We start from the raw sequence: 21956 nt of genomic DNA, 5'->3' as shown, positions 1-21956 counted from the left end.
TGCATAATAATGAAATGGGGGAATATTTGTGGGTCCTGATAATGTCAAATGTCTTTTGTTACCAGTTAAAAAGTGGCCTACATATTTTAAATACTGTATATCTAGTGCAAGCATATTCGTCTAAAATAGTTTTGTATTTTCAGCTTCAGAATCATGAATATTTTTATTCTGTTGTCCCCATTGTCCTGTGCGTTGGGTTACCAGCACCAAATCCTATTTCCACCTCAAATGTAAAACCAAATTTAGCATTTTATTCAACAGTACATTTTTTGATATTATGGCAATAATATCCTGTTGTGAGTTCAGTATTGTGTATCATATCGTGACATGAGAGCAGGCGCGCCGCAGTTTTGAAAAGACAGAAATCGACCCCCGCACTTTTGATAAGGGCTGCTTCAATCAGTCACAATACATCAATCAGGAAATGCGCTCTCGAACGGAGAAACATGCAATCTCCAAGCAATCGATCAAAGCGTGCTAATGTTTTAGGACAGGTCGATAGTATATAAATCATGCCCGAACTTTAGCGTTTGTCAATCAAGCCAAACCGTCCATTCAGAGACAGGTGTTACGAGATTTTCGGTTTCTGAGATTTTCGGTTTCCGAAGGCGGAGCATACATTAATATTAATGAGTTTCGCAGACATGCGCGATTGCACATGCAACTGAGAATTTTAGTTCACATTTTATCTCAAGACATTAGTGGATTATTCCATAAAGGTAATTATATTCTCAGCGTCGCGGCTGACTTGCCTAAACTACAGTTGTTTTCAACACGTAACAGTTTACAATGTGCTCATTAGTATGCACGATTTGTGCATTGGTCTGTAACAATGACAGATACTTAGTGTAACAACCTTCAGCTATCATCTACAATGAGTTCAGCTAGTTGTGCTCTTCCTGTACAATGTTTTAAAACTTCGTATTTTATTGGTTGTTATCATTACATCGCATGCCTGTAACAACTGAAATAAACCTGTACATGTTTTTGAGGACTTTCTGGTATTGTTCTTTAATTCTTGTTCATTTTGACATGAGGCCTTTTGCTCTTCTTATTTATGTTTAGGCTCACGAAGGTTGCATTTATTTGATCAAGAATAGGCAAACAAACAGTAATATTGCAATTTGTTTTCTATTTTAATATTTCTAATAGTTTCTATTTAAATAGCTGTTTATTCCTGTTCCTCCAGTCTTCAGTGTCACATGATCCTTCAGAAATCATGCTAATGCTGTTTTGCTAGAAACATCCTTAGCTACTATTATCAGTGCAGAAAACAAGGAAACCCTGATACAGTGCCTGTTGATTCACAGAACAGCAAGTTTGAAGAACAGTACAGAAATCTTTTGTAACATTAGAAATGTATTTTTTTCCCTTTTAAAAAAAATCTATTTAATTAATCATTGTTGAATAAACTTCATCCTTGTGAAATTCATTTCACAAAAACCAAAACAAACAAACAAACAAAAAAAAAAAAGTTATTCCAGACATTCAAATAGTATTTTAATGCAAATGCATTTTTGCAAATTATTTGGGGGCCACTGTCTGTAAAAATATAATGTTTTGTTGTTATAAAAATAGTTTTAAGTAAATAAAAAAAGTCATTAAAATTCAAAGAGAGGTAAGAATGTCAAAGTCTTTAATACTAAAAATGTAATTTTTTGATCTGAGAATAGCTTTCTTGTGTGTCATATTTTCATATATTAAGGGACTGCTACAGTAGCTAAAGTTTGTTGTTGGCAAGTCCATGCCCATCTTTTTGTACAAAAACAAAATGTCTTTAAATGTTCACTCCATCACACATTATAGCATCTATTAATCAAAAACAAATCAAGGCCATATTGCCATCTTTATTCCAGGATTTGTGATATATGTTTGACAGTTTATTTATTTTTATTTTTTTTCAAAATTTAAATTTCAAAATTTCATGTGCCCCTAATTAAAACCCCATGAAGAACATGCATGTTTATGAATATTAATGACCAGTGAATTCAGGTTGACTGGGACACTTTTTTTGCCATTGATGACTGGGAAAAAGTTTCCCGATCAACCTGAATATATGTCAAATAATGAATATTTGTGTATCAAAATAAATTGTCCATTTATATCACTGATCATTATTGTTTAGGTACACAACACAAGTCACACATGGTCAAAACGCATGGCAGAGAATAACAAAAGGTTGCAAAAATCTTTATTAGGCCACTGATTTTAGACATTATTTCTTTCATGGGATGACTTCATTTTAAATCTTCATAAGGTGAGGTAACAGAAGAACATAGCAATACGTCATTGAAATGGCAGCTGCATATGTTATTTATTTATTTTCCCATTTATTTGTTATATGAAATCAGTATAATCTACTTCAACTCATTCAGGTGTTCTGGGATGCTTGGTTTTATTGTGCAATTGAAAAATTAAACCTTGTGGTGTCAGTGTATCTTTCTTTAAAACGGAAACCATGAAAAGACAATATATTTTCAGCAATATTTTCAGAATTTTTCACCAACCAGAAAACCAGAGAATGATAGTCTGAACACGTAAGCTAACACATGTATAAATCACACCAGTAGTCTGTAGGTTACAAAAAATAGTATGTCCACACACAGTAGGTTATATGGGATCAGCAGTTACATCGCAAGGTAGCCTACATGGAAGAGCACAGACGATAGACGATAGCTGAAGCAAGGTGCTCTGCTGTTTCACGAAGTATCTGTCATTCAGTTACAGACGACTGCAAAAATCGTGAATACTAATGAAAACATTATAAACTGTTAGAAGTAAACAACTGTAGTTTAGGCATAAATCAGCCGTGACGCTGAGAATATTACCTTTATGGAATAATCCACTATGTCTTGAGATAAAATGTGAACTAAAATTCTCAGTTGCACGTGCAATCGCGCATGTCTAGGAATCTCATTAATATTAATGTAAGATCCGCCTTCTGAAACCGAAAATCTCAGAAACCGAAAATCTCGTAACACCTGGAAATTTAACACTTTAAGGTAAGGAGGCTGATCACTCTGGTTGACGCGCGAGCTGGCTTGACTGAAGTTTTCGTGAGGATATAGTTTATGGACTGTTTTGATTTCGATAATTACATCTAGCAAGGTAAAAGCATTGATGGCATCTATAAAAGAAATATCTGAAAGCGAAATAAAAGTGATTATTGCCTCGACCAGTGACGCAGTTTAATTGGTATGTGTATACATACATAATAGAGCTTGGCAAACTACGTCACTGCGCGTTGCATTCTGGGTAGTCGCAGCCATGTTTTATGTCACGCTCAGGAGCGTACATTGACAATAAATACAAATCACCAGATGAAAAAACGACTTTATTTACGTTCATTTTTTAAAGAGCTGCTTGTACTTACGGAAAATAAATTGACTAATATTTGAATCTCTTGTGTTCATTCGATCGCTCAGTCGTGTGGCCAGGACACGATATACACACATAGAAATCATACTGACGCCTTCTATCGGACCACACACAGGACAAAAGAGATTTCTCTATTTCAGTTTTTAATAACTAAGTGGCACTATGGAAGCCCGTTTCCGCCACAAAAAAAAAAAAAAAAACTCCACTAAAAAAATTAAAAAAAATAAAAATCCACTAAAAAAAAAAAAAGATGGATTGTGACTTTTTATCTCAGAATTCTGACTTTTTAACTCACAATTGCGAGTTATAAAGTCAGAATTCTGAGATATAAAGTCGCAATTGCGTGATATAAAGTCAGAATTGCGAGATATAAAGTCGCAATTGCGAGTTATAAAGTCAGAATTCTGATTTATAAAGTCGCAATTGCGTGATATAAAGTCAGAATTGTGAGATATAAAGTCGCAATTGCGAGTTATAAAGTCAGAATTGTGAGATATAAAGTCGCAATTGCGTGATATAAAGTCAGAATTCTGAGATATAAAGTCGCAATTGCGTGATATAAAGTCAGAATTCTGAGATATAAAGTCGCAATTGCGTGATATAAAGTCAGAATTGCGAGATATAAAGTCGCAATTGCGTGATATAAAGTCAGAATTGCGAGATATAAAGTCGCAATTGCGAGTTATAAAGTCAGAATTCTGAGATATAAAGTCGCAATTGCGTGATATAAAGTCAGAATTGTGAGATATAAAGTCGCAATTGCGAGTTATAAAGTCAGAATTGCGAGATATAAAGTCGCAATTGCGAGTTATAAAGTCAGAATTCTGAGATATAAAGTCGCAATTGCGTGATATAAAGTCAGAATTGCGAGATATAAAGTCGCAATTGCGAGTTATAAAGTCAGAATTCTGAGATATAAAGTCGCAATTGCGTGATATAAAGTCAGAATTGCGAGATATAAAGTCGCAATTGCGTGATATAAAGTCAGAATTGCGAGATATAAAGTCGCAATTGCGAGTTATAAAGTCAGAATTGTGAGATATAAAGTCGCAATTGCGTGATATAAAGTCAGAATTCTGAGATATAAAGTCGCAATTGCGTGATATAAAGTCAGAATTCTGAGATATAAAGTCGCAATTGCGTGATATAAAGTCAGAATTCTGAGATATAAAGTCGCAATTGCGTGATAAAAAGTCAGAATTCTGACTTTTTTTCTCGCAATTAACTGATGGTCAGTATCTCTATCTGTAACAGTGCATCCAACGATAGCCGTGCTGCAGTGAAGTCTGAAGCTGTTGGTGTATAAAATGTGCCACTTCAGCTTTGTCTGATTTATTGCGCCTCCGCCACAGCTTTTTTTTTCTTATTATTATGATTATTATTATATTGTTATTATTGTGCAAACTTCATTAGTGTATCCATTCTGTTAAAAACAACTTTTATTGTCCAAATACCTCGACTGTAATTTGCAGAATTGCATGATTCTACCCTTGAGTTGCAAAGTTAATGAAACATGATAGGTATTGGTTGTTTAAGTATTAAGCCCACTAGATGGCAGTAAAAGCTGTTTTTTCTCCTTGAAACGCTGTGTACAAGGTTACCGTGGAAACATTCTATATGCATATTCCTGCATAATGCATATGTCCGGAGACTAATCTTTATGTGTCTCCTCCAGTAAAATCTATATTTCTTTATTGGTAAATCAGCGCTAAAAATAATCCTTTATGATGTCCTCTATTTTATGTATAAAAATAACAAAGCAGCAATCCTGATGGTCAGTCGCAATGAAAGGAAACGCAAGCAAAGTACTGTGAGAAATAACGTTTCACAGTAGTGAGAAAAAGTCAGAATTCTGAGATATAAAGTCGCAATTGCGAGAAATAAAGTCAGAATGAGTGGGGGTTCAATCTTCAACTGGCTGGCGGCAGCAGCCACTGACAGGTCACATGACCTGGTGGCAGCTGCCAGTCTGATTCTGGCAGGTCACGTGACCTGCCAGTGGCGCAGGTGGCAGCTGCCAGTCTTGATTCTGGCAGGTCTGTCAGCGGTGGCTGGCAGAGTGTAACGCGTTCCTTATTTCTATCGTTGCATGGAAATACATAATTGTATTATTATTAATATAATCTTATGACTCTATTCTTTTGTATAATTCACGTTTTAGATGGGTTTATCTCAATTAAAGCAGTAAAATGACCGTGATCTCAACTGGTGGAAAATGACGCTCAGCCCAGCCAGCCACTGCTGATACGCGAGTATAACGCGTTCTCTAATCACTTTCCCTGCATGAAAATACATAATTTTATTATTATTAATATCATATTATGACTATATTGTTTTGTATGATTGACGTTTTAGATGGGTTTATCTCAATTAAAGCAGTAAAATGACCGTGATCTCAACTGGTGGAAAATGACGCTCAGCCCAGCCACTACTGAGACACGAGTATAACGCGCTCTCTAATCACTCTCGCTGCATGAAAATACATAATTTTATTATTATTAATATAATATTATGACTCTATTCTTTTGTATAATACATGTTTTAGATGGGTTTTTCTCAATTAAAGCAGTGAAATGACCGTGATCTCAACTGGTGGAAAATGACGCATAGCCCAGCCAGCCACTGCTGAGACGCGAGTATAACGCGCTCTCTAATCACTCTAGCTGCATGAAAATACATAATTTTATTTTTATTAATATAATATTATGACTCTATTCTTTTGTATGGTGGACGTTTTAGATGGGTTTATCTCAATTAAAGCAGTAAAATGACCGTGATCTCAACTGGTGGAAAATGACGCTCAGCCCAGCCAGCCACTGCTGAGACGCGAGTATAACGCGCTCTCTAATCACTCTCGCTGCATGAAAATACATAATTTTATTATTATTAATACAGCTAATCTTATGACTATATTCTGTTGTATGGTTGGCGTTTCAGATGGGTTTACCTCAAATATATATACAATCTACTTAATGCTTTCTGTCCTCTGATTGACAGTACATAGCCTACATATGAAGTAGGCCTATGTGTAAGGCAAAAATGTACTGTACTGAAGCAACTTGATTATTCATATTTATACACAATTTTTAATGCTAAAAATTACTATTACTAATAAACTACTTTTTTCGTGTTAATGTAAGTGTCAAATATAACACAGCATGCTTTCGGGGAACATTATATTATGATTGATTTTCAAAAAATTGAGCTATAAAAGCCTGATGTATAAATATGATGCTCAACAACAAAAACATGCACATACTTTTGAGTATCATATTTCATACACACATGCACTGGGACTCGTGATTTTTATTTATACTGTACAAACTGTACATCCTCCCATATATATATATATATATATAATTAATTAATGAGAAATGGACAAATAAATGTTACCCAAACGCCTGTTGTTTACATTAGCATTAAAAAATGTAAACATGTATTTTATTATTTTTAACATTAAAAAAAGAGGCATGAATAATTAGGTAAATCAAAGTTGCTGCATTCCACAAAATTTTTATCTTACACTTACTTACAAGCTAACACTCAACAACAACTTTTTAAACATGCAAATCCCCTCCAAATATTGTAAATATGTGAAACATATTTGTGAAACAAGTTTTCTCAGAAGGTGAGCAGATTTACAGGTGGTCATGTTGCTTATGCTGCCCGTGACCTTAAAAGAAATGAACAACGTCAATGTATCTAAATATTTACATCAAACACACCTTTTTAAAATGAAATCAAGAAATGAGACCTAAACTTCCCCACAGCCGCTAAAATGATTGTATCCAGATTTAGGATTAATGTTGAGAAAGGGTCGTATTATTAGAATAATTCACGTTTTAATTGCCATTTTTATGCTATATATTATTGCATAACTCGTGTTATTACAAAACATAAAATCGTCACAACTATTAGCAGTATGCATACAAATTAGAATGATTTCTTTGGAATGACAGGCAACAGTGGCTGGATGGTTGAGCGTCCAGCGAAGCATATAGCAACCAGTTGAGATCACGGTCATTTTACTGCTTTAATTGAGATCAACCCATCTAAAACGTCCACCATACAAAAGAATAGAGTCATAATATGATATTAATAATAATAAAATTATGTATTTTCATGCAGCCAGAGTGATTAGAGAGCGCGTTATACTCGCGTCTCAGCAGTGGCTGGCTGGGCTATGCGTCATTTTCCACCAGTTGAGATCACGGTCATTTTACTGCTTTAATTGAGATAAACCCATCTAAAACATCCACCATACAAAACAATATAGTCATAATATGATATTAATAATAATAAAATTATGTATTTTCATGCAGCCAGAGTGATTAGAGAGCGCGTTATACTCGCGTCTCAGCAGTGGCTGGCTGGGCTGAGCGTCATTTTCCACCAGTTGAGATCACGGTCATTTTACTGCTTTAATTGAGATAAACCCATCTAAAACAATGTTATATTATTAATAATACAATTATGTATTTCCATGCAGCGACAGAGATATAGGGAACGTGTTATACTCTGCCAGCCACCAGAACCTCTGACAGACCTCCCATAATCAGACTGGCAGCTGCCACCAGCGCCAATGGCAGGTCACGTGACCTGCCAGAATCAGACTGGCAGCTGCCACCAGGTCACGTGACCTGTCAGTGGCTGCTACCGCCAGCCAGCACAAGATTGAACCCCTACTGGTCAGAATTCTGACTTTTTATCACGCAATTGTGACTTTATACCTCAGAATTCTGACTTTATATCACGCAATTGCGACTTTATATCTCAGAATTCTGACTTTTTATCACGCAATTGCGACTTTATATCTCAGAATACTGACTTTATAACTCGCAATTGCGACTTTATATCTCAGAATTCTGACTTTATAACTCGCAATTGCGACTTTATATCTCAGAATTCTGACTTTATATCACGCAATTGCGACTTTATATCTCAGAATTCTGACTTTATAACTCGCAATTGTGAGATATAAACATGCAATTGCGAGTTAAAAAGTCAGAATTCTGAGATAAAAAGTCGCAATTCATCTTTTTTTTTTTTTTTGTGGCTTTTTTTTTTTTTTTTTAGTGACGGAAACGGGCTTCCATATGGCACCGATATATCTTTCAGATAAAATAATAAACACAATATAGATTGATCTCAGCCAGCATATCATCATATCGCCCTGATTTCTTCATGTTAAAGCATTAAGAGATAACATAACAGCATGACCATCTGTAATGCAGCTCTGAAATTAATTATATTGTGGAATCGCTACACCAAGTAAGTTTTACTGGACCTAAATGGAATAAATACATGATTTCTTACCGAGACAAGCTGAACAATGAATCAGAGGTGTTGCTTTATCAACACGGAGAGTGATCGCAACTAGGCCTATGTCACAAATAACATTTCTAAGCGCGTTTTCGTACATTATTCATGGCGTGAGCACGTACATATTCAAACGGATCAGAAGTTATTAATCTGTAATAAATACAAATGACAAAGCCAAATTTTGGTCAAAATTATTTTGAGTTTCACTTTCACCATTGTGTTTCTAAGCCGGAAGGCAGAAAATGAGGGACATTATAACATGCTTAACGTGGAAAAGCTTAACGTGGCTTAATTTACTAATGCTAATGCTTTATTAGTTTGGTGTTTACTACAGAAAAGCAGATGAGCCCAGAATATGAACGCACATTTAAAGGGATAGTTCACCCAAAAATGAAAATTTGATGTTTATCTGCTAACCCCCAGTGCATCCAAGATGTAGGTGACTTTTTTTCTTCAGTTGAACGCAAATTATGATTTTTAACTGCAACCGCTGCCCTCTGTCAGTCAAATAATAGCAGTGGATGGGAACTTCAACTATAACAGTAAATAAAACTTGCTTAGACAAATCAAAATTAAAACCTGCGGCTCGTGACGACACATTAATGTCCTAAGACACGAAACGATCGGTTTGTGCGAACATTATTTATATAAATTTTACCTCTAATACACCACTATGTCCAACTTCGTTTAGCTTCCTGTTAGTGAGGTCAAAAAACGCATTGTGATGACGGAAGTGATGTCTCGCCCATATACTTCAATGAGCGCGAGACATCACTTCCGTTGTCAGAGCGCGATCAGACCTCACTAACCGGAAGTTGAACGCGGTTGGACATAGTGGTGTATTAGAGGTAAAAAATTATATAAATACTGTTCGGTTTCTCGCACAAACCGATCGTTTCGTGTCTTAGGACATCAATGTGCCGTCACGAGCCGCAGGGTTTAATTTGGATTTGTCTATGGAAGTTTTTTCGACTCTTATTGTTCAAGTTGATGATGTTTACTTACATTACGCCACGTTAAGCTTTTTAGAATGTCCCGAAAATGGGACAAAATGGCGCTCCATTTCACATTCGTTTTCCACACTGGTCAGTATATGCATATAGTTCATACCACAGCCAGCGTTCACCATTCTAATATGTTTTTAACTGTATAATATAAATTTTAACATCTTCCTCCACTATTTCCCAGTCTCTACTGTACTGTCCGTGACCTAATGTCCCAGAATGCAATGCGCTGCTGACGTCACGTTCCCAGACTCTATACTAATCAGTGGCATGCACTTTGATCGCGAACGCCACCCGCCCCCTCCTGCGCCCCTGCATGAGATTATCGTTACACCCCTAGTTTACAGTCATCTCTGATCACTAATGTTATGAAACAAACAAACAAAATGAAAACAAAACAATTCACAGAAACACACCTCTGTCAAAACTCAATGCTTTGTACATGACCAGAAAAAGACATTAAAGCTCAGACAAAGTTCATACTGTCCAGTTATTTGTTGTATAGGATGTATGTATAGGATTTATGTATGGGATGCAACATAGGATCATTTTTACAGAATCTACAAGATTTTAAAGTGATCAGCAGAATAAGAATGGAACCATTTAGTTGATTTAAACAAAATATGAACACATTTGTGTTTCTTCTCAGATTCACCCTCATCTACACTGACTGTGACACCAGATAGATCTGTATTCACTGAAGAGAGAGTCAATCTGAAGTGTGTGATAGTGGGCAAACCTTAAAAGTGTTGACCTTACACACAGCCCTAGTAGTGACCACTAAACCAAAAGTACCTAAAGACAATACAGGAAAATTCCCCACGATGGTATAAACAGCAGCTGGTCATGAGAACTAAACTATGTCAACATTCATATATAGTTTGGATCTCAGTAGGAAGATCAGAGACTTGCAGAATCACCTCACTGGAAAATCTATTTAATCTAATCAGTAAACGGATTGTGTTCACGTTGAATGTCCACATTAGTTATTCATGTGAAGTTATGCCAGGACATATCAGCAGATCTTAAACACATCTTAAATTTGAAATCCCACACAGGCCAGTAGATGGCGATGTCACTTAGTAAAGAAACACTATAGACTGAACATGTAATAAACATGCATATGACTTCACTGTTTTCACAAATTCACATTTTTGTAGTTTACACAGAGACGATAACGCTATAATTTTCAAAAAAGTTCACTTTGAATTGCATTTTTAAGTTTGCGTTGTTGTGTAAATGAACGGCCATTTTTTTATTTTTTTAAAAAAACGGGAGCAGAAACGACACACTTCCCTTTAATCAAAATAAGTTACATAGTTTACTGTACAAAAAGAAGACAGAAGACTAGTGAAAAATATGACAAATAACACCTATAAATGAAATCAATACTGAATCACTGTACACTTACAGATAGACCAAAACCAAATCTGACTGTAAGTCCCCAGAGTTCAGTGTTCACTGGAGACACAGTTACTCTCAGCTGTGACATGGGACAGTCAACTGGATGGACATTTCTCTGGAAGAAAGACTCAAACCATGAATCCCCTGATGAAGCAACTAAAACAATCAGTTCTGTGAGAGTCTCTGATGGAGGAACATACCAGTGCAGAGCAGAGCGAGGAAAATACTACACTCTGTACAGTAATGTTGAGATAACAGTGAGAGGTAAGTTCTCTTTTACTTTGTAGATTTATTTTCAGTGAAAGCAAACTTTTGAGTTTAAAAAAAATTCAAAGATGAAGTGTGTTGTTTGCTCTTTTCACAGAGAGACCCAAACCTGTAGTGCGTGTTCAGCCTGATGTTCGTGTGTTCAGAGGAGAGACGGTCACTCTCACATGTGACATTCAGGAGAGAGGAGTCTGGTGGTACAGCTGGTATAAAGATCAATACAGCAGAGGACAAGACCAGATCTATTACAGCGCAGGACAAGACCAGAACTATAAAATCACATCTGTGGATTGGTCTCATGCTAGTGTGTACAGCTGTAGAGGAAACCAGACTAAAGCCCCACAGTACACAGAGATGAGTGATGAAGTTACACTGACAGTATCAGGTGAGTTTGTTCATCATTTCATCACAGTCAGTCTCACATGTGACATACAAGGAGGAGGAAACATGGAGATTCAGCTGGTTTAGTGATGGAAATAATCACAGTTTAGTTTCACAGCTGGTGTGTCTGATCAGTGTTTGTCTGAGGACGGTACAGAGCCGGAGCCTCCTCAAAACATGGGAAAACTAATGACAGTACAACAGCAAACCAGAATATATGATATTAAATATGAGATAAAATAATGTATAAACATAGTTTTGAAAAACATTTACAGAATAGTTTTTCCTGATAGAGCTGTTTGAGTTGCTTATATAGTTTTTTGGGTTTCTTCACAGGTTTACCCACACCTACACTGACTGTTAATCCAGAAAATCACAATCCTGTATTCACTGGAGAGAGAGTCAATCTGAAGTGTGAGATAAACTCTGATCACAGTGACTGGAGATATGAGTGGAATAAAGACAGTTCACTGTTACAGACGTCTGAGCATTACACTGTAAACAGAGACACTCTCAGTATTGTTAAAGCTGTTGAGTCTGATCAGGGTTGGTACACGTGTAAAGGACACATAGATGGAAGATCAGTTTCATCACAATCAAGCTCTGCTTATCTCTCTGTGAAGGGTGAGTTGAACATCATTGTCCTCATAAACTCTCTACATGATCATGATCACAACCAATCAAGAGTCTTTCACTCTCAGATGTTTCATTCACACTTATGATAAATACAGTTGTCAATTCGTTTTCACAAATTCATGTTTTTGTAGTTTACACAGAGACAATAACGGTATAATTTTCAAAAACGTGCACTTTGAATCGCGGTTTTAAGTTTGCATTGTCGTGTAAATGAACGGCCAAAACATAAATTTTTATTTTTTTATTAAAAATGGTGTTGTGTAAACAGCTCCTTAGTTCATGGTCATTCTAGTCTGAATTGCTTGGTGTTTATTTAATGTTATTTCATTGTCTTTTTGTGTCACACATCTTTGTATTATGGTTACAGACACATACATGTAGACTGGATATGAACCCACTATACTGTACTTAAAGTGCTCTATTTTCGTGCACTAATTTTGTACTTAATATACTAAATATTCTTCTTTAGTACTAATTAAGATAATCTTAAGAACATCTAAGTGTACTCAACTGTGCTATTTTGTATAGTACATTTGAACCCATAGTGTACTATAAATGGTAACTAAATATATTTTTTAAATACAGAGATAGTATATTAAAAGCACATTTTAGTTCATATTTCATGGTGTCTCAAAATAGCACAGTTGAGTACACTTAGATGTTCTTAATATTATCATAATTAGTACTAAAGAAAATTTTTTAGTATATGAAGTACAAAATTAGTGCGTGAAAATAGAGCACTTTAAGTACATTATAGTGTACTTTTTTCACCTGGTAATATCACTGTTTGTAGTTTGCAAACATTTAATTTAATCAACACAAGCTACAAGCAAACCAGATCTTTAAATAATTAATCTGAATTTAAATAGATCTGTGTAATGCTCGTGTAAAATCCATATTTTTCAACACTCTCTTCTGTATCAACTGTTGTAGACAAATACTCAATGATTTGTCAAACACAGGTGAACTCTGACTCTTGAGGATCTGAATCTGTTCTTGTTCTCCTGCAGGTCTAAAGCCAAAGCCTGAACTCACATCAGATCCTGCAGGAGCTGCACTGACAGGAAACACAATGACTTTGACCTGTCACATGGATCCGTCCACTGGATACTGGGACTTTTACTGGTACAAACACACACTGAACCCTGAGACAGAGAAGAGAGAAAGAAACCCCTACAGAGTGAAGATTGATTCAGTGTCTGATGGAGGCCAGTACTGGTGTAGAGCTGGAAGAGGAAAACCAGTCTATTACACAAACTACAGTGATGCACTGTGGGTCAATGTTACAGGTGAGAGAGAACGTGATTCAACATACAGATCAGAGACAATATCTGCAGAACGTCTAAAACTCAAAAATCTAAAATAAATGCAATAATTTGTGTTTGTACAGAGAGTCCTAAAGCTGTGCTGACGGTACGACCTGATGAACGAGTGTTCAGAGGAGAAACAGTCACTCTCAGATGTGATATAAAGTGGAGAGGAGACACTGAGTGGACATACAGATGGGAAATAGAGGGAACCAACAACCTGAATATAAACTCTGTCAACCGATGTACAAAACAAGAGTGCTGCACCAGTGGAGTCAATAAACAGAAACACAGAGAAGCTGTCCGTCTGTGCTCAACACAAGAGTTGAACATCAGCAGTGTTGATCACTTTCACAGTGGTAAATACACCTGTACAGGACAGATAAACACTCAGATCTCTCAGAGCAGTGATGCTGTTACCCTGACTGTATCAGGTGAGTTTGTGTTTGTTGTGATCAGCCTCTCCATCAGTTTCTCTATGGCTCTGTAACTCATGATGTTTTGTTCAGATGAAGCTCAGGCAGCAGTGCGAGTGTCTCCACAGCCGTGGCTGACTGAAGGAGAATCAGTGACTCTGATCTGTGAGGTTTCAGGCTCCTCTACAGGCTGGACGTTCAGCTGGTTCAGAGATCATGATCATCTGTCAAACAGCAGCAGAGGAGCTGGAGGATCTTACACTCTCAGTCCTGCTGCTCTACAGCACACAGGAGTTTATACGTGCAGAGCAGAGAGAGGACGACCAGCCTATTACACACACAACAGCAGCACACAGCCACTGTGGGTCACTGGTGAGTGTTTATGTGCTCATCCATATTTGTATTTAATTGCAGTCTCTACATCCATATTCTGGTACATGGTGGAAAAACCATCTTAAACCAATGACAACCTCAAAAACCTGCTGTCAATTTCCTCCAAATCTCAGTCTAAACCAGGGGTCCGTTCATCGTACCTTGCTTAATACATCTGAGATGATTTGACAGAATCTAGATCTTCTCATCCTAATAACTGATCTCTGGATAATTTGGTTCTTAAATGAATTTGCAAATTTACACATGGTTAAAATGTTTATTTGTAGTGGTAACCATGGAAATCTACAAATACTATAGGTTTGGCTGAACTATGGTCACTGTATTAATGATTCAGTTTTATAAGGGACTGCCAGTGACAGGCTGTTGCACCCATAAAATGCAAACTTTGTATTCTGACAGTGTAGTTACAAAACAGAACATCAATACGAACTTTTAATGTTCAATTTAAATGTAATTGCAAAAACTATGTAGGATACTATTTCATTTTGTTTGTTGTGAAATAACTCAACAATCAGTGGCGGCTGGTGCAAAAAATTATTGGGGGGGGGCGCAAAAAAAAAAAAAATTGAAATGCAGGAATGAATAGGCTGATTGTTGAATAACCATTTAACAAGTGATATAATAATGTATCATTACTGCTTATCTAAAACAGGGAAAATTAGGTATTTAAAGCATGCCATAGGGCTGGGATCTAAACATAATCTGTATTTAATTAAAAAAACTGTTATTTCACATCCTGCCCAATATTGTCCTTGAAACTGTGTTCATATTGAAGGCTATAAAAACAAACATGAATGTAACCTTGTATTATATGCTATATTATGTGCAAAAAAGGGGTCAAATCACATTAGGCCTTGGCTATATTCTAAAATTTTAAATGTTTTTTAAAGCAGAAGTTAAATACACTAAACTAAAAATGAAATTAAATAAAAACAAAAGAACAGATTATTAGGCTATTTTGATTACTCTACAACAGTCACTTTACACAGTTACTGCTATCGTAAAAATACACTTAGTTGTAGGTTCGAAATTCTACATATGGCATAATTATTATGTTCGCCAAAAAAAAAAAAAAAAAAAAAAATTTCAACAACAAATATTTTTAACAAAATGTATTTTACTCAGATTGAACTCCGTATGTTTGGCGCGCATGCGCGCGGCGGTGCTCGTTCACTGAAGTTTGTGCTTGCTGAAGCTCGTCCATGCCTGACTGCAAAATGTAAATATTTTCGCGAGTTTCTAATATTTACAGATGGAGAATATGTCTGTGAAATGTAAGTTATGCACTGAGGAAATTATTGGATGTCACTTCAGCTTAAAAAAAATAAATAAATAATAGAGGTATGTTCGTTTCCACCAATCGCTGCACAAGTTAAGGTTACGTATGATGACGAAAGCACGTTAGTGCGAGCCCTCCCGGAACCCATAGAGATTGCATTGCAGTGCCTGCAGTTCGAAAAAAAAGTTCTTTGAATGGAAGTCTATGGGAGCAGTCGGGGCAAATCTCCGCCAGACCGAAATGCCCAAAAAGAGGCGGTACTCCACAGAGCGTGACTCGACGCTGATTGGACTACATCCAGAGGCAGAACAAACAGCCTAGCAGTGACAGCTAGCGTAACTCTGTGGTTGAATGTGATTGAAAAAATCCATCCCTTTCTCACTTTTGGTGGTGCGTCGCCCAATTGCCCTAATGAAGAAACTGCCCCTGCCAACAATATTATGTTATGTCTGCTGTTAAGCATTGTTCAGGGCTGCGTTTCCCAAAAGCATCAATGGTTTCTTACAATATTAAATGCATGCAGCAGTTTGAATGTACTGTCGGCAGTGAGCGAACACTTTCTGTGATTGATTGGTTCTGACTTGCAGCATTTTGTGTGTTCAGATGAGCAGGAAAATAGTTCTGCTACACAATTATTCGCTAACATCGGTTATTTCTCCAGTTCAATGTATATTGTATGCATTAAATTTATTGTTAAACAAAATCATTGGTTAAAAAAACACACCTTAGTATCAATATTTTGATTTGAGTATCGATACTTTCGATACTCAACGTCAGTATCGATATATCGATACTTAATATCGATATGCCCATCCCTAATTCAGCGTAAGCTTTTTGAAGATTGCGGAAGTGGAAAGCACGTTCAAGGCGATATTTTGAAATAAAGCATAAACAGTTATATTTTTTCCGAAAATGACTGATCGTTTCGCTAGATAAGACCCTTATTACTCATCTGGTATCATTTAAAGCACTTGAAGCTGCACTGAAACTGTAATTTGGACCTTCAACCTGTTGGTAGACATTGAAATCCACTGTATGGAGAATAATCCTGGAATGTTTTCATCAAAAACCTTCATTTCTTTTTGACTGACGAAAGAAAGACATGAACATCTTGGATGACATGGGGGTGAGTAAATTTATCAGGAAAAGTGTATTTAAAAGTGGACTAATCCTTTAACTGTATCTCCTATGCTATAATAGCAGTTCAAATTAATTCACAGCGTCATGTGTGTAACATGAACATGCAGTAAAATTATTAGGTAATTATTCCCTCACAAATAGATCTCTTAGTGTGTAAAACTGGCTGTCTATATTATGACAGACTACACAACATTATAATATTATTTTTAAATTAATTTGTAAATGATTATTATTATTATTTAAGTTACTATTATCCCTGGTTCAACAGGGTACTCTGGTAAGAAAGTAGCAGTGGCTGGGATACACTTTACGTATCGCCTCTGCTTAAAAAGATGCAATCTAATCCTGTTTACATGAAACAAGATGCTCATGTGCAGGTTTGAGCATATGGATTTGTTACTACGACAGCAACTCCAGGATGAGTTTATAAAGACCTAACAATCCTGGATCAATTTTTTTTTTTTATCAACAGTAAAATCGAAATAACTGAGTAATCCATGTATGAAGAACGGGCCCCAGATCAGAAGCAATATCAAATATACACTCATATAATAAGGCCTGTATTATTTTAAACTTTAGTGCAAAATAATGTTTTGTGCTTACGACAAAGAATATACACTAACAAGAGCGTTCCATTGCAGCACCGGCACCCAGCAGCGGCCCTGCGTTTCCGCCATTTTGGGGTGAAAGCAAGTCGTCAGCCCACTAGTTTCTATGGCAATATCAGCTGCTTTGATAAAACAAAATGTACATTAAAGCTGAAATCCAACCTGAATGATGACAACACAGAATAAAATACTATAACTAGTGATCATCAAATCCTTTTAACAGTTTTTTACACACTTTGTGTTTAAATCTTCACAAAACCTTTGCTTTCTAGAAACCCAATCAGTTTGGGTTAAAATTCTTTAAAAGGCTTATAAACACTGAATTGTTTCCAACATATGAAATTAAATTAAGCACATGCATTAGAAAAATTGGGAATGTTGGACAATACATATATGAATATAACAGCTTGATTTTGCAGTGTTGTCTAATGTCCGTTGAAGCAAAAGTGTACAAAAGTGTGAATTATGGGATAACGGACACAGCAATGCATCATGTATTATGTTTGTAGCATGATCCATTAAAACGTACAATATAGCCTATTTCAATTCAGACCTATATATTATTACTATTACTCCACTAGGTCTGAAATATATTGTTCGCTGCAAACATTATTATTTGAAATGTATTAATTATTAATTTACTATTAATAAATTTGTAAAGTTTGCATGAAATGGAAATACTAACTATGTTACCTCAGATGGAGGATTGGTTGGATTCCACAACTGGTAATAAAACATATATAAGACAATACAACATTTACTGTAGGAGCCATACAATTTACTGGTGACTTAACTTAAAAAAAACTGTTCTATTGCGCTTCTGATTTGGCAGTGAAATTCACAGATTTTGGGTGCGTAAGATGTGAACGATTCTATGGTCCAGTTAGTATTTTCACCCCCATAATGGCGGCCAGGCTACCGGAGCGCCTTCTAGTGACTATTAGCAAAGAAGTATCGAAGTGTCGCCTCTTGGGTTCTAAGCTCTTTGCTTACGATGAATCACTTTATTGTGTTTATCATTTGTAAGGACATACACGTCTGCTTATGTCCTGCTTATGTAAATGATTAAATTGAGCTGAATAAGGTCAAGAGATCTGTGATTCAACACTTGTAGCTTCCAACTGATGTTAAATGGTAATTTGTGTTCTGAAGATGAATGAAGGTCTTATGTGTTTGGAATGACATGACGGTGAGTAATGACAGAAATTTCATTTTTGGGTGAACTAACCCTTTAACAGATTCACAAGACAGTCTCTCAGACTATCACTTCTGCTTAGATTCAACTTAATTGTACGTCATTACCAGTTAGAGATTATTTTATTACACAAACACACGTGTGCTGTCAGTTTTGAATGAGAATTTCCTCTTTTCAGGTGTTTCTTCTTCAGTGTCTCTGGTCATCAATCCCAGCAGAAGTCAACACTTCTCATCTCACTCTCTCTCCCTGAGCTGTGAGGATCAGAGTAACTCTGCTGGATGGACAGTGAGAAGATACACAGACAAAGACACAAAAACTTGTTCAACACAAACAGGGTCTGCATGTGTAATCGAGTCTCTCAGCACATCTGACACTGGAGTGTACTGGTGTCAGTCTGAATCTGGAGAGAAACATCATCCTCGAAACATCACTGTACATGGTGAGTCCTGTTTCTAGTCACATCATCTACACAATGTAATGATCTAAATTCAGTCCCACTTTATTAGGTGGCCTTAACTATGTACTTACATTTAAATTATTAATTTGCATTAATTATTAATTACAATGCACTTATTTTGTATATACATTTTTTTTATATTGTACTTATATTTTTAAAAATGCCTGCATGTAATTACATCTGTTATTAATTTATGTAATTACATTTGTAATTAAATTGTTGACCCATCCCTTACACCCTTTAAACCTACCCTTAACACCAAACCTGTCCCTAACCCATGTCCCACCTCAATAGCAGCAAAAGTGTTTTACAGTACATGGTACTTATTTTTTGATGTAAGTACATAGTAGTTTAGGCCATATAAACCAGGATCCTGAATTCTAATTACAGTCTACACACATTTTCCACTTATTGGCTTCTGTACAGCTGATCACAGACTTTGCATTCAGTCCATCAACCTGCCTGTCAACATATGAATTTCCATACCAGACATCACACGTCATTGTGTTGTTCATTAAGGCAATGCAGAGTTCTAGACAGACAGCCACCGAGCGCCACAAACAAACACCAGCTGTTTTTTCCGATTCCTCCGGTTGTTAAAAATCTGATACACATCTAACAAACTATCATGGAAAATTGTAACTATTTTGCATTTTGGCAAACGTATTAATTTGTACAGTCTCATTAATATGATCCCTAATGGACCCTCATGCTTTAAAAAAAAAAAATAATAATAATAATTCATAATAATTAATATTTTATACAAAACAATCATCAGCTCCTAAAATAGATCAGCTTGGAATACAACACTAGTATAAAAGTACAATTCAAAATATCAGTATTTTTCTATTCTTACTATTTTCAGTATTAAGCACACATTTCTTGTGTTAGTAGATGGTGAAGTGATTCTGGTGAGTTCTGTTGATCCTGTGATTGAGGGAGAGACTCTGACTCTACGCTGTTCACATCGATCTACAAACTCCTCGATCCTCAGCGCTGATTTCTATAAAGACGGATCACTGGTCCAGAATCAGACGACAGGAGAGATGAACATCACTACTGTCTCAAAGTCACATGAGGGTTTCTACTACTGTAAAACAGAGAGAGGACAGTCACTCCACAGCTGGATCTCAGTCAGAGGTCTCTGAAGAATCAGTGATTTTATATACTTTATCATTATCATACAGTATCATATTTTTCACTCACTAATAGATCTGTGTGTTTGTCACATTCTCCTCAACAGCTCCTCAATCATCATCTCTTCTGGTCATTGGTGTTTCTGTAGGATTGAGTTTTTTCTTGTTGTTCCTCATTTCACTGGTTCTGCTGTGGAGACACAAAAACAACAAAGGTGTCGAGCAGTTCATGACATGTTATGAATGACTAAACCACATGAACAGCAACAAGTGAACTTATTAAACAATTTCAGGAGGAGTACACCCATCTAATCTTCTAATTAATACCAATGAGACAAATTCTTTCGGTATCCCTCCTCCTCCCCTTCTTTTATATTTTTGCCTATGTAATGGGGGGCAATCGGGGCTTGAGGAGAATATCCTCTCTCAGCCCCTCTATAGCAGACAGCAAGCTAAATCTGTTTACCACTTACACTAAGATTATATGGGCACACAAACTCATGAAATCACTGCATGTTTATTAATAAAATGAACATTTAATGCTTGTAATCCAGAAAATATGTGAGTGAAAATACTGTTAAAGTCAACATAATGATATTTGTCTCTATTAGATCAGCACCGTAATGCTCAACAGACTTCAGTCCCAACTCAATCTGGAGAATCTCATATGGAAAACTCACCTCTGCAGCCTGGTCAGACTCAATAACAAATCATATACCTCAATAAATAAATAAAATAAACTTTTTTTTCTTCAAATGCCTGTTTGTTGTCCTGCAGGTTCTGATCATATTTATGATGACGTGACTCCAATGCATAAGAGAGATAAAGGTTGAGCCTTAAACCTTATTATAAAACTCAGTAAAAAGTGATTTAAAGGGATAATTCATTCACACACACACACACACACACACACACACACACACACACACACAAAAAGGATTCTGTTGACATTTACTCACTCTCATGTCATTACAACCCTGTATGACTTTCTTTATGCTGTGGAACACAAAAGAAGATATTTGGAAAAATTTCTGTGTTTTCCATGCAAAGTGGTCCAATGTTGTTTGGAACCCAATCTTATTCAAAATATCATTCTGAACTATCCCTTTAAGCTTTATGTGTATATTTCTGTTCGACTGCTTTTTACCTTTTGTCCTCAAAATGCCTGTTTGCTGTCCAGCAGGTTCTGATCACATTTATGATGACGCGACTCCACTGAATAAGAGAGACAAAGGTGGAGTCTTAAACTTTATATAAACACTTATCATTTAAAATCAGCGAATATCATTCATGTTGGCTTGACTTGTTTGTTTTAGAGCCACTGGAAGACGTCACATATTCAGAGGTCACTGTTAAGAAAAACATACCTGTGGATAAAGGTTAAAACCCGCTTCACTACACCTGGACAATAAAGTCATCAGTCATTAACCAATGACATTGATAGTGTCTGTATTTAGATTGCATAAAATATGAATAGATATTTTTAGGAATTTACTCATTTTTCCAGATGATACCACGGCAGAGTCAAATAATGTGATGTACTCAGAAGTTGGAACAAAAGTAAAGAAGTTCAAAAGCAAAGGTGAGATCCTGTTTTTCCTGAAGTATTTCTGAGCATGTTCTGGATAAT

At 36.1% G+C, this 21956-nt stretch overlaps 1 protein-coding gene across 5 annotated transcripts in view; it reads left to right on the top strand.

Annotated features, from left to right (window-relative positions):
- Positions 1 to 21956, top strand: part of LOC137029952 (Fc receptor-like protein 5) — a 52104-nt gene that overhangs the window by 27534 nt on the left and 2614 nt on the right. For 2 of the 5 annotated variants that reach the window (XM_067399798.1, XM_067399796.1), the window contains exons 9-22: positions 11118 to 11372; positions 11473 to 11760; positions 12093 to 12380; positions 13403 to 13681; positions 13783 to 14133; positions 14209 to 14487; positions 18909 to 19172; positions 20085 to 20330; positions 20434 to 20541; positions 20938 to 21018; positions 21104 to 21154; positions 21507 to 21560; positions 21643 to 21705; positions 21834 to 21908. In XM_067399798.1, the coding sequence (XP_067255899.1) occupies positions 11118 to 11372; positions 11473 to 11760; positions 12093 to 12380; positions 13403 to 13681; positions 13783 to 14133; positions 14209 to 14487; positions 18909 to 19172; positions 20085 to 20330; positions 20434 to 20541; positions 20938 to 21018; positions 21104 to 21154; positions 21507 to 21560; positions 21643 to 21705; positions 21834 to 21908 (2682 nt within the window). The other 3 variants (XM_067399797.1, XR_010896357.1, XM_067399799.1) reach the window with 3 other exon arrangements.

Source organism: Chanodichthys erythropterus, chromosome 11 (assembly GCF_024489055.1).
Source record: "Chanodichthys erythropterus isolate Z2021 chromosome 11, ASM2448905v1, whole genome shotgun sequence".
In the NCBI taxonomy this organism is placed as follows: domain Eukaryota; kingdom Metazoa; phylum Chordata; class Actinopteri; order Cypriniformes; family Xenocyprididae; genus Chanodichthys; species Chanodichthys erythropterus.
Note: the sequence above shows the minus strand (reverse complement) of the source record. Positions and strands in the feature narration are given on the sequence as shown.